Source organism: Camarhynchus parvulus, chromosome 2, assembly GCF_901933205.1.
Source record: "Camarhynchus parvulus chromosome 2, STF_HiC, whole genome shotgun sequence".
In the NCBI taxonomy this organism is placed as follows: Eukaryota; Metazoa; Chordata; class Aves; order Passeriformes; family Thraupidae; genus Camarhynchus; species Camarhynchus parvulus.
In genome coordinates this window covers 50,093,345-50,107,327 of record NC_044572.1, presented here as the reverse complement: position 1 = coordinate 50,107,327, position 13,983 = coordinate 50,093,345, and the positions used below count along the sequence as shown (strand labels likewise).

At 37.2% G+C, this 13,983-nt stretch overlaps 1 protein-coding gene across 3 annotated transcripts in view; it reads left to right on the top strand.

Annotated features, from left to right (window-relative positions):
- The window catches only part of CNTNAP2 (contactin associated protein like 2), a 1,021,862-nt gene that overhangs the window by 812,914 nt on the left and 194,965 nt on the right, over window positions 1-13,983 (top strand). For all 3 annotated transcript variants that reach the window (XM_030970934.1, XM_030970935.1, XM_030970936.1), the window contains one exon: window positions 13,694-13,850. In XM_030970934.1, the coding sequence (XP_030826794.1) occupies window positions 13,694-13,850 (157 nt within the window). The remainder of the gene's footprint in view (window positions 1-13,693; window positions 13,851-13,983) is intronic.

Below are 13,983 nucleotides of genomic sequence, written 5' to 3'. Positions count from 1 at the left end.
TAAAGGGAAAAAAACTACTGTGAGAGCAGTGATCCATGGCAGCAAGCTGCCCAGAAGGGTTGTGAAACCCCAGACTCTGGACATGTTTCAGGTCTAAAAATGCTTTGATTCAAGCTTGAAGTTAACACTACTTTGAGCAGAGGTTTGGACTAAATGATTTCTGGGTGTCCCTTCCATTTTACATTGCTCTGGTTTTTGAGACTAATGCAGGAAGCCAATTTTGACCAGGAAGTGAAGGGTAGATTAAACCATAGCAGGCTGAGGAGAGAGTTTTGTGGCAGTGCTACGTGTTGCTGAAGCATCCCTGGACAATGATCAAATTATGACAGTGAATTATGAGAGAAAAAGGAGCCTCTCAGAGTCAGAACTTGAGTAATGTGGCACAGCATGAAAATAGCAACCCTGAGCTCCACTGTCAAAATTAAACAGGAATCCAGTGCTGTTTGCAGAGAAATGAGGGGGTATCCATCTTATTAATTATATAGCAAGTACAAGTGGAAAATCAGTCATGCTCACTAAAGGTTCCAAGTAGTTTTCAAGGGTAACAAACAATTTTTGTTTTATTTGAAAATATTATAAGGCCAGAAGGGATTTTTACAATTATTTATTCTGACCTCCAATTTAAAGCATGCATGGCATTTTCTCTCTACATAGAGCATATGTTTTAGAAAAGATCTTATTTTTCACTATACAAATTTTTAGTTGTAAAGAATCTAACATAACTCACAGCAAATTGTGCCAAAGGCTAATGAACTTCCCTTAACTTTATTTCTTGCTTAAAAATGCCTCACTTCATTTTCTACCAGTGGGTTATTCCATGTTTTGCCTGCTACAGTGAGAAATTTCATAACAACTCCTGCAATTTCTGCTTTCTCTCTAGGTGTTTAGAGAGTATAATCAATTTTTTTATCATTTTACTTCAGGGTTTTCAAGCTCGTATACCAATCATCACTCCTATGGCTGGCAGTGTGTTGTGGAGCCTGTTCACTGAGGGAGAGAGTTTGTGCGATAACTGGGATTCAGCAGGATAGCCCTCTTGCAAAATGCTTGTGACTCACAAGTGAAGAAGGGCTCCTCATGAGAAAAGTTCCAAGCCCTTCAAAATGATCAGTTTAAACCAGCTTTTTCAGTCCATTATTTTGAATCTTCTTCCACATTTTTTTTATGGCAAGAGGGGATGTGCATGCTGTTTCACTGACACTCTGTTGTGGTTTAGGAATGGTATTCCCCAATTTAGTGCTCCCACTGAAACTCCAAACCTTCACTTTCCCCCCCGCCCTCCCTCAGAAGCAGGCTGGGGAGGAGAGCTGGAGGTACAAAAGGTAAAGATCACATGTTGAGATAATAACAACTTCCTGGAAAGAGCAATGAGATAAGGAAACAAGCCATAACAGCTACAGTATCCATAACAGAATGCACAAGAGAGGCAAACAATTCGCATGAGGTTGTTTGGAACTGGCACTACCCAATTGCTTCCTCCAGCTTGGAACCAGCATTACTCCACCATTCCTTCTGCCACGCTAACTCAGATGGAAGGGACCCTGTGAATGCAGGGCAGAGTGGGTTGGAGACAAAGACAACCACACACCTGATGCCCACGTGGCAACAGCGAGAGTTTATTCTTCGAGCCCCTCTTTATTAAGAGGGTTTGACAAACCTGGATAGCTCATTGGGCTGATCTTTTACACTGCCCAGCTCTGGGAGATGTCTGCAGCTTAGCATGGAACATAATTGGTTGAGCTTCCTGTCTTTCAGCCCAGTGACCAGTTTAGAGAACCAGCTGGGTTTCTTATCTATAGCCAAATTAATTGCCCAGTACAAGCCAGCTTGTACAATAACAGGACCCTTCCCAACAGCCCCAGCAATGCCCCGAGCTGGTACAGAACAACCTCCATGTCCCAGCCATGCTCTTCCTTTTGCTCCTGCAAAAGTCAGCCCTGTCCTGGCCAGAACCAGGACACTCATGTAACAGGCCAAACATATCCAAAACACTTGTCTCAGTGTAAATTGTTTCTGCACCATGTGCATCAAGGGTTCTCATTAATATTGCTATTTGAAGAAGGTACTTCCATATCAAGTCATGGTCAGAGACAATTTTCAGGTTCAAAGGCCAGCAGCCACTAGGCAAATGACAAGGCAGGTTCAAAGTCAGGCCAAAAGGCCATTTGACCTAGGTCCAAATTGGAGAGGTCCAAGGCTGCAATGATTGCAGTGCTGCACATGTTGGAGCACTCTGAAAAGGAGTTCTTCAGGAAAGGGAGGGGCCCCCAATGAGGTTTCCTGGCAGAGTTTTTAGGAGGAAGCCTCTGCTGAAGCATCTTCCAGCTTTTTTTTGTAGAAGCTTCAGAGTCAGCTGAGGCTTTTATAAGACCTCTCTGAGCAAGCTGGCCTTGAAGGCAGGGAGGTACACTCCTGGGCCTCACGAAAGAAAACTGCATGCTGGAGTGAAAGGAGTGCAAAGAATTGACCACAGGAAATAACACTGGTGTTGTTATCTTCATCAATATGTCATTCTCCCTCTAGAGCGTGGAGCTTAAACTCTGTCACACAAAGCAGGGAGAAATCATTCATCATGTCAGTGCAGTAGTGTAGGATTTTCAAGTCAAGTTTTTCAGAAGCAAGTGAAATTGGAGTTCTGTTTCTTCTGTTAATAGTGCAACTGGAACTCCATACACTGCACCAGCATAATTCTTCTGCCCTGTGAGTATATAATGGTAGTTAAGAAATGTCATTTCAACTCACAGAATATGATATTATCATAATATCTTATTAAGTCTTCAGTAAAGTACGTCATTAGCCAATTTCAATTTTCCCATGGAGAAATGTGAAACCCACATGTGAGAATTAATATGCTTGAATGGACTGATGAAACAAGCTTCAGCAAGGAAAAAGACTGCCCTGAGTCTAGACTGAAGGAGGTGGTATCTTGACAATGTGAAACACATCACCTAACATTTCTGGTTTTTCAGTCTCAATCAATACATGTGTCTGTTTTCCAGAAATCAATAGAGACACAGTTCTTTACAGTAGCCATGAGACCCAACCTGACCTGAAAGAGAATTTGTCTAAATAGCAAAGCACAAGCCCATTAACAAGGCTGACAAATGATCAGCTAAAAAAGGGTTCTGAATATTTTAATTTATGATCCCAGCATTGGATGCAAAGAGAGTTTTCTCCAGAGTAAACTGTAGATAATGCAAGACATACCTTAAGTTAGTTACCCTACTCCCCTGCTTGTTCCCTTTCACACTGAAATGTGTATCCCTTTAAATAACTTCGGTGTAGCAACATCATCATCACTAATGTCTCATATCATTTCTAAAATCTGTGTGTATTAAGTATACCCTTTAAAAGGTTATTCATACATTTGTATGAATTCTAATAAGAGGATATAATAGTCTGCAATAATTTACAGGTTGATCTTAAACAGCAAAAGCATTTTGAAATGAAACAGTTTGGACTGTAGAAACAGGAAAATGCCTTCTGAGAGGGCTTCTTTGGGAATGCTATTCTTTACTGTATTTCATTTCTGTCTCAAATGCCTTTAGCAGGTGGCTTGGGTTTGGACCTCCAGCTTTAATCTTTATTGGTCCCCAAATTATGTTATTTGTGTAGTATAGCTTCCTTTATTTCAATTTGGATATGCTTGATAGTCAGTGAGCCTCAGTGTTGAGGCTCATTGTATTGTTTTTTCCTCATTTGAAATCTGTATCTATTTTATGAAGCACAGTGCATTGCAAGTCGTAGTAATACCTGTTTGGGTTATTATTAGTTCCAAAGGATGGGATACTCTTCAGACTTGACAGTTTGGGAATGGTGTTGCTATCATGAAAACATGTTAATATCAGTATTCATATGTTAGTGTTAGTTCTGGTTTTAAAACTGTCCATGCACACCATGTAATTGGGGAAAAAAAAAAAAAGGCAAATTTTCTTAGGCTGAAATATCAGTGTCATTATCAAGAATACATGTTTTCAATACAGCAGTGGAGGAACAATGAAACAGAAGAAGTAAAGCTAAATATTCTGAGGTTCCTCAAGGGTCAGTGGGGAAAGAAAATCAACAGCAGCTGCAGCAGTCTCATCAACAAAAGAAAACCCTTGTGCTTCCCAAAACCAATTTCCAACAGTGCCACAGTCCACGTTCTGTATGAAGTGCCAGATATTAAGTTCACATGGATGAAGAGAAGCCTGAAGTCCTTCTGTCTCTTATAATGGCTTTTTTCTTTCAATTTAAACTACTGCTTGGGGGCAAGGAGCAGTATTTCAAGAGGATAAATACTCGCAAGAGGTATGGTTCCTCCAAGAAAAGACCATTTGGAGAAAAAGCTTGCATCAGTTCTGCTCACATTGATTGTAGTTTAATTTACCTTGGGATCTTGTTAGTTTTACTTCATTTGTTAGTAAAATGATGGCATTGGCTCTTAGGGAGTTGTCATGTTTAGTTTCATGTCAGCTGTTATTGCTGCAAATCAGATAAAATGGAGCAGCAAGATATTCTGGGCTGGATGATGTAGGTGCACATAATGTTACCCGTTTTCTTCTCTGTAAAGGTAAAAGGCACTCCTATATGGGTGTGTGAGGCAAGATCCCAAGAATTATTGAGCTATTTTAAGCTTGTTTAAGGAATGTTGTGATTGTCTTCATTATATATTAACAGCAAGGGAATTAATCTAAAAATAAGATCATGAGTACAATACAGTGATATCACTATCACTGGCATAAAATTTTACAGAACTTAATTTTTCGTTTGCCCTGTTGCCACGTAATACATAGAAAACCACCTTACATGATCCTCTCTTTGCTCTCAGTCTGATCAAATCATTTCAGTTTGAATTTACATTCCCTATAAATCATGCTTCTTACAAGAGTAGCCATTTTTGTGCTAATAATCACAATTTCTGAAGTCTTCCAATGGGACTTTGCCATAAAATGAGGCTGTGGCTACAGAAAACTTCAGAAGGCATCCCCTCACTTTTGAAATATCATTGGTGAGTTCCTGGGCTTTTTATGTCCTTTTTAAGAAACTAAATAAAACAGAGGTTTTAGCTGTATTAACCCTCAGAATTTCAGTGCTAATGGGTGCATGTATGTGTCTGTGCTGCTTACCCATCCATCAGGCTTAGGTAGAGGTAAGTTTATCAACCAACCACAAAAAGAGACAGCAAAATCATGGAATCCTCTCACTTACTGTTAGTATGTTCTTCACAAGACCATGACATGGACATGGGCACTCTGTCACCACCTGGCTGGGCAGACCCCAGGGTGAGCTGTAAGTTTGTTGTGGGACTTTCCCAGCTTTGCTGTTGCTGGCACCTGTTCTACCTCGGGTAGTCCTAGCAGTGAAAAGTCGATTCTTTTAGAACACATAGTAAAAATTATAATTGACTGGTTTTTATTGAGTATTTATGTCTGTAACTGTTCTTTTTATTCCAAAAATGACACTTAGTTTTTTGAAAGTACTTGCTTTTCCCCCAAGCACTACCTCAAACTAAGACATTTATTCTTAGGCCTTAAATGATCCAGTGAATTTACAGTACACAATTAATTGCAACAGTGGCAAGTTTGGCACACCATGCTGTTAAGGATAGCAGGGACTGTAGTGATTTTATAATGAATTCACTCTAAATCGCAGCAAATAGTAGCATACAAGGACATCTGACAGCTGCTTTCCCCAGCCAAATCTCACCACTGAGACTCCATTCCAAGAAAAATAACAAGTCAGGCTTGGTTAGTAGTGCTGCAGCTTGGAATACGAGTTTTGACAAGGGAAAAAATCATTTGTACTGTACTAGCTTTTCATGAGCTGGGGCAAGGAGTAAATCTCTCCAATGGCAAAATAAAGCTGTCAGACAGCTTTTTCATAAGATGCCATTGAACATCAATATGACAATTCTCCCTCCTGATCTTTTTTGTAGGTTGCTAATTCTGAAAGAAAAGTCATCTTTGCCTACATATTTGTGGATTCAGGCACTGACATTTTAGGAGTTATACTAGAACAAAAGTACAGACTCAATAAAAAGGAGTTCCCCTATAGTTTTGCTGAAGACATGCTTTTGTTAAATATCTATTTCTAGGAAAAGATACTGTATTTGCTGCTTTATATTTTGAGATTGATATATACATGTATGAAATAAGTTCTCTGAAAAATTAACAGGCAAATATCCAGGCACATGAGAATACTTTCATGAACTGAAGAACACAATGGCAATGGCCATCAGCCTGAGGCATGTCATTATTAAGGCAGTAATTTTGTTTTTTAAGCATTTAAATAGGTTTCCTTTTCTGTCTTTACTGAACATAGATGAGAAAATTTGGTCTTTTCTCAGTTTGGCCACTTTGTGTGCACCAAAACATAATTGAAGCCTAGGTACGTTGAAGACTGATTGCAGGGGTCTTCTTTTCTAGGTTAGGTGGGAAAGCCAGAGCTCCTGGTGGGAGATCTGAACATCTGATTTTCGTTTCTGGTACTGGAGGTCATGGAAGCTCTTCTTGTTGAGGGTTTAGGGAAGCTCTTTTAGTTCTAGGGTTATGGAGATGGTTATCTTTGCCTTCACTTTAAAATACACTGCTTTATGGCTGTGGAGGAGAAGGAGACAGCAATTAACTCTGAATGTTCTTTTAAGAAAACAGTAAATAGAGTGTGTTGTATTAACATTTACTGAAATTTTGTATGCTTTTCACAAGTATTTTCCAATATTTATCTTCATTTTCTATTAAAATCTTAAGAATATTTCCCTTTCATAGATTACCTTTGAGGTATGGCATAATTCTGAGTATCTTACAAAGGAAAAAAAGCCAAACACTTCTTTCTAAGGACTATTGCTTTAAAATGCTTTGGCCATGAATTCAGACATCACATCAACTCTTATATTAGCAAGCAAGGCATGTTTCAGAGCTCTCTCTCTGGGCTGCCATTAAATCTTATCTTTTCAGGCAGTTTAAACAGTCTTTGCAAATAAATAGTACTGTCAAATAGACCAACCACTTTAGTGAGCTTATAAAGAAAACATTATAAAGAAAACAAGTGTTTGAGGCTAGTATTAGTCAAAGAAAAAAAATTATTTGCTACTAGCACTGTGAAAAAAGCAGTCAGACGTGAGTGCCTACAAAATGAAAATTATCATAAATAGCAAATTAAAAGTTTCAGGTTATACTTCCATTAAATGTGCAAGTAGCTATAAATTAGGTGTTCCTAGTTTTATGAAGTGGCCAAGGGTACTTTTAGTTTCTTTTCCTTTTGTTGGTAGGTTTTTGAATGTCTGGGTTTTTTCTCCCCCAAGTTTCCAGTGTGCTCAAATGCCTCATTCATGTTGCCATGAGGGTTTGACTAATCTCAAGTCTTAGTCATTAGAATGGTGACCACTGATGCAAACTCTATTCACAAATTGTAAGCACTCCTTATATTTTTCCCAATTAGTTGCAAAAAAAAAAAATTATTTATCAGTAAACAAAATGAGAGTAGCAGCATAAGAATTGACTTCACTTACAGTTCTCATATTAAATTCATGTGGATATGTTTCACAGCACATTAGTGAGCAAGAAGTGTTATTGGAAGAAATGGAAAATCAGTAAAATACTAATTTGAAAAATAATCTCACTATAACCACATATGCAAGAACTCCTTTTATTTTTGAAGGTTCACTCAGAGTCAGTTTCTGCACAATACTGTCATTGAAATGTGGAAGTGTGACCTGCCAGACTCTTCCCTGAGTTCTGTTTTCTCAGTTTGAAATAATTCAACCCTCTGGCTGGTCACTGAAGCTGACAGAACCTGCTCATAATCTGCCTGAGTTGCGAGCAGGAGCAGAATCTCTCACAGTTTAGGTTCTCCAGTTGTCAGCATCCACTCGTGCCATGAAATTCCTCAGCTGCTGGGTTTTCAGTCTAGGTGGGCACTTCCCAAGACGTGAGACAGGGGCAGCAAACCTGCAAAATGTCTACTCAGCTTCATGTTGGTCCTAAACAAGCACATAATAATAAAGATGAGGAAAATTCAAACCAGCACAGAATAAGCCAGGCCAGCAGAGCCTACCCAGCTTTGACACCATTAATTTTAAGAATCCTGAACTGGAACATGTGGAGGTACTTGATGTGGGAGTGACATTAAACTACTTTTGATTATTTTTTTCAAAATACTAAGTCTTCAAAAGCTCAGATAAATGGCTCACAGTGTTCATTAAGAAGACTTGACCTGAGTGGAATAGATACTGCTGATGGTGTGAAGAAAAAAGCTGGCAATAAGAAGCAAGGTGAAAGCTCTGACATGCACAACCATATTAGCATGCTGAACTTTTCAAACAGTGACAAAATTATTCTTTCAGTGTCTGTTTCTTCACTGCAATAGCAGATAGAATTCCTGCACAGGTGTTAATGAACCATGACCTTAAATCAAGTTGACCTTGTGTGAGGCTAAATGTACTGGATGTTGTAGTGTAACTGAATGCAAAATGCATGTTTAAAGAAAGTATTTTATTCAAAAATAGAAGAATTATACCCAGCTTTCCACATGTGCAAATTGAATTTTATTATTTTTTTAAGTATTGTCTTTCATTTCATCATCATATATTACCCCTGTGAAATAGCTTTCATTTCTACCTGTAATTAATTCAGGTGTCTAAAGTTGCAGTATGTTTTTGAAAAATGTCTTTGGGCCTATTCTGCCAATAACAATGACTGGGTAATTAATTCAAGCTGTTCCATTAAAAAATAAGTAAAAGACTGAACAAAAGAATGTTTTCTGAAAATAATAGCAATCATACAAGCACTGTAATTGTTGTTGACATTCCTTAGTATTTAATGGGGATCTGTAATACTAATGGAAACTGGAAAGGACTGGAAAGGACGCATTTAATTCAAAGCTATCCAGTCCTGTAAATGAACACTGAGTTTCTTCTTATGAATAGCTGAATATAGTTGTTAAAGTCAGACAGGGTCCTCAATAAGTAATTTTCACTGGTCACGTTTTTCAGAGGTTCTGAGCCATTGACTTCCATTTGAAAGAATTCTTAGCCTTTCTTTTTAACCATTTTCTTTGGTTTTAAGGACCATATAGAGGTCAGGGAAATTTCCAGAGCAAATGAAACAGACATATTTAACTTCTCCAGGTATTTTACAAATAAATACAGTCATCAGCATTCTAAGGGCTCTATTTTGAATGGAGTCCTCTGAATGCAGAGTGCCATGGAGCATCAGTCCACTTAATTTAGTTCCCTGACTTCTCTCAGTATTGCTGCTTCAGTTACCAGTACTGAACACCTAGAAATAAGAGCCCTAAAATGTTGAAAGTAGCAGAATTTTAATTAATCAGTTGCATTTTAAAATAATAAAATCAATTGTTTATATTAAATGCTTGGTAGAATATAAAGCGTACTTTCAAAAGTTATACATTTTGAGACTTCAGCTAAAGTGAACTTTAAAAAGTTATACATTTTGAGACTGTTCAGCTATATTAGAAATAAATATATTATTGACTATTAAGAGTTCTGTTCATACTACATTAACTTTTGTTGGGTATGGTTTTATATTAAATGAAATGGTTCACACAAAGATACATTTATGAGATGAAAAAGGATTCACTTTTTTATGACACTGTGAGAATACAAATAAGGGATCTGTGAGAATACAGAAAAGTACCTTAATCTTTACTTTTTCTTGACTATTCTGTACAGGAGAACTTGATAGAAAACATCGATGGCCAGATTCTTTACATACTTTGATCTAATAACTGCAAATCTGGCCTAATATTGCACAGGGATTTAAATAGGAACCCATATTTGGAAACAATTTTAACCAAAGTTCAGCCCTGCAAAGGCATGGCAACCACTGTTAAATGTATTACACATAAATGTTAAAGGCTTATGTGTGTGTCTGTGTGTCTGTGTGTCTGTGTGTGTCTGTGTAACAGAGAGAGATTGAAATCACTACAAATATGATTTGAGTCTGATGTAGTAGCCATGGTCATATGTCTGCATGCCCCAATAAAATCATATTGGCCATTTTGTTCTTAGAAGACTGTTCTTTCTGTGAGCATACAGGATCGCTTAAAAATTGGATATCTTTATCCATTTTCTTGGTATCCACACCTTACTCTGATAATATCATTATTTTTCTGCTAAGTCACTGAGCACACAAAACTTTGCAAGGGGCTTTTCTTCAAGACCAGACATGGAAAGGCATCCTGGTCATAACTCAGCACGCACAAACTCAACACTTCCCACAGCATCTCTCAAGGGAGAGCTGGTTTGTACCCAAAAAACAGTTCTGTATCAAGGCTTTATTCTAATCAAAACCCCTTGGCAGGCAGAGAGTCTCTTTCCTCCTCCATCTTCTCATTATGCTATTTGTCCACAAAAGCTTGGGGGGGAAAAACCACCCAGTCAATGATAACAACTAAAAAGCTCCTCATGACTCAAAATTTATATGTAAGGTAAGAAAAGGTAGTTTAAACACCCAGAAGAATAGTCTTCTTGTATTACTTCTCTTTGCAGTACATTCAAAACTACTTTTGGTCCTTAAACTGAATTTATATACTCTTAATTCCTTAAGACCAACACTTTTGATAGTTTAGTAAAATAATAATTTTTGGTAAAATAGTCTGATACTTAAAATTATATCCATTAAGGATCATTCTTCACACTGGACTGCAATGCTCCTTCTACTTGGATTAGCCTTTTCCAAAATCTTCCAAAGCAAGAAAAAGAAAAAAAAATGAACAAAGGGCTCCTGAGCAGAAGGATTTACATCTTCAAAAGGAGACTAGAGGTATAAAAGAGAGTGAAGTCTGAGGAAGAGCGATCCTATTTCTAATTTTTTTTCCTGCATGATACATCCTACTCCCTTCTAGCTTTTCTTTCCTACTGTTTTTTTAATCTCTCCATTTGCAGGGTTTTACTCTTTGTTATGCTCAGTCATAGAGGTGTTTGCGGTATCACTGCAGTTTGAAGCTTATGAACTTTAGACAAAATGCTGCTCCCTCGTTTCTTGGCTGGCACAAAGCAGGAAGACTAAGGGCTGTTCTCATTTGATTTGACTGATGCAGAACAGATGGAATGTAACTGTGTCTCCACACCTTTTATTAACCAGAGACTGTAAAGGAGCTCCAGAGCCTCTTGTATGGCCACTGTGGTGCAGAACGCTCTGGTGTGACACTCATCTCATTCCTGTGCCTGGGGTTTTGTCCCACTGCATGGATGCCACCTAATGAGAACTGTCTACCAAGATCTCCTCTGTTACAAGCCTTAGCACAACATGCCAGGCAATGAGAGTCTTGGGTGGTGTTCACAAGGCAGTGCTGGGATTATTGGTTGTGGGCATGTCTAGCAGAATGTGTGCTGAATGCAAAACCCTCAAAATCATATATTACCTTCTTGACCTTTCTGGAAATTTTAAACATGCACATTAGTTTCTTCCTAAGTTTGTGTTCCTAAGCCTGAGGGTAGGTCTTTTCTTCAGAATGAAGAATGAAGAAAGAATGAAGAAAGAAGAATGAAGAAAGAATGAACAAAGAAGAATGAAGAATGGATAAGCCCCATGGCTTACCCAGTATATATAAAAACACACTAAACACACTAAAAACAACAGATGTGAAAACCAGTTCTGTGTACACTAGAATACATTCATGGCTTAAAACTGTACATCAATTGTCATTTCAATGAGTTCAAATATGCCCCATTTGTGTCTGTCATAGTGGTCCATGACAGCCATCACTGTAGTCTGTAATTCTGCCATCACTTTCATCTGCTTTAATCATTCTACCTGTTTCTCAATTTTTGATCTGCTTTTTGACAATTCTAAGTAATTTTTTTTTCTCATAGTGCTTTAATTAGCAGTCTTTCTTCCCAGTAAATTACTTGCTGGCTGAATCATGCAATCCTTCACTTGACAGAAAGGATGTAAACAAAGAGAATTTTGAGCAACAGTCAAAACAGCAGTATTGGCGCCATAGCATAGAAACTAACTTCAAAGATGAGATTAAAAAAACCTGTAAAATAGGCGTTTCAGATATCATTAATTCCCTATTTGGATCCTGTATTAATAAAAGCAATTCTGTCATTCTCTGTGGAAAGCTAACATTTACCCTTAAATGCTTTTTAAATAATCTTTTGTAATCCAGGGCTACGTACTCTCAGAATTGCTAGATGGCATTGCAGGTTGGGAATGCTGCTCCAGCATTCACGTGGCACATTCTTCTAACTTGCAGCACTTCGTTCTGTGATAATTGAGTCACAGAAGGTAAAATGACCATTTCAGAGTCTAGAATACAGCCACGTTATTGCCACCATTGCATTAGCACTAGAGCTGAATGGCCATACAGTGCAGCGCAGCAACATCTAATAAAGAACTTCAGCCGCTACAAATTTTTCACATTACTGTATTTTTGTTATCTCATATGATGTTAACAATTCAAATACATTGAAAAAAGTGTTTTCAGAGAGCTGAGCATTTGCAAGGTTTGGTACTTATTAAACATGTGTAGATATTTGGTTGTTCTCTTCATCTCTGGAATTTAATATTCTTGAGAGTTTGGTGTGAATTACTTTCAAATTCTGTCTGGAATAAGTAGTTTTATGGTCTAGATGATCAAATCTAATTATGAAATGGCTATTTTAAGGATTGTGCCTCTAATTTTGGGGAAATGTGTGAGATGTACAAACTAAAAATTATGGAAGTAGCATATATATTGTGCAGAATTTTACTGGTAAAATTCATTAACCAGTGAATTCTATAGATTAATTTTATTTAATGTAAAATTGTTAGCCGCTGGAGGGAAAAGAGACATTAAAAAAAACATGTTTATAGTTGAGCTCATTCATTATTTTTCAATGTCAAAAAGCACTACATACATTGATACTGGTTAAGTTATTCATTTTTGTTTCAAGTTAAGTTCATATTTGAGTGTCTTGCTGAACCAGAGAAATAAAAAATAATTTTCCAGTAAGAGCACTTTTTCAAATTAGACATTAGAGGGGAGGGAGTTTGTTTATTTATTTGTTTACACATAATGTCTTAGTTATTTCAAAAGGATTAGAAATAACCTCAGAGCAGTATTTGAAATTCACAGTTGCAGACCAAATGTGAAGATACATGATTACATCAAAGTTGAGAATACCTCTGCTAAAGTATTATTAAAAATATATATATACTTTTTAAAAAAAAAGGTTAAAATGTTTTTGTAGTTTGATAATATCCCTTGATGCTTTGTTTAGCACCAGCTGGAGAGAGCATGATGAACATGCTTGTTTTCCAGTGACAACAAAATAATTTTCCATTAAAAGTTGTTGTATAGAAAATAAATAAATAAATAAATAAATAAGAAAATAAACACATTTTCCTGTGCAGCATTCAAGGTCAAATATTGAAATAATCTATCTGATAGCTTAATATGTGAGTTTGGAATGGATTTAAAATAATTATGGAATCTGCCAACATATTCTCATTATACAGAGTATAATTAAAAATTAATTTCAGTCATTATGAGTTGTGTGAATACAGAAAAGAAAATGTGTCCTGTTTACCTGGCAAGGTCCTTTGAATACCTTTAGTAACAATGAATTATTTTGTTTGTCAGCAATGTAGGATGGCTCTGGTTATGTGTTGTTGTCATTTGCATATTAAACATCTGAGCTCAGTTAATGCATTATAGAGCTCTACCTCTTTGATGCATCATAACCTTGCATTTTCATTCCTTGCAGAAGGGAATCCATATACCTGGTGGGTTGGAAAAGCCAATGAGAAGCACTACTATTGGGGCGGATCAGGACCTGGCATTCAAAAATGTGCCTGTGGCATCGAACGCAACTGTACTGATCCCAAGTACTACTGCAACTGTGATGCTGATTATAAGCAATGGTGAGTGCTTTACAAGAAGGCAGGATGAGAATGACCAAATCTCCTAACTTTTACAACACTGCCATGAATTTGAATATATCTTTTTTCTATATATCCTTTCTTACCAAAGAAAAAAGGCAAAATTATTATATTT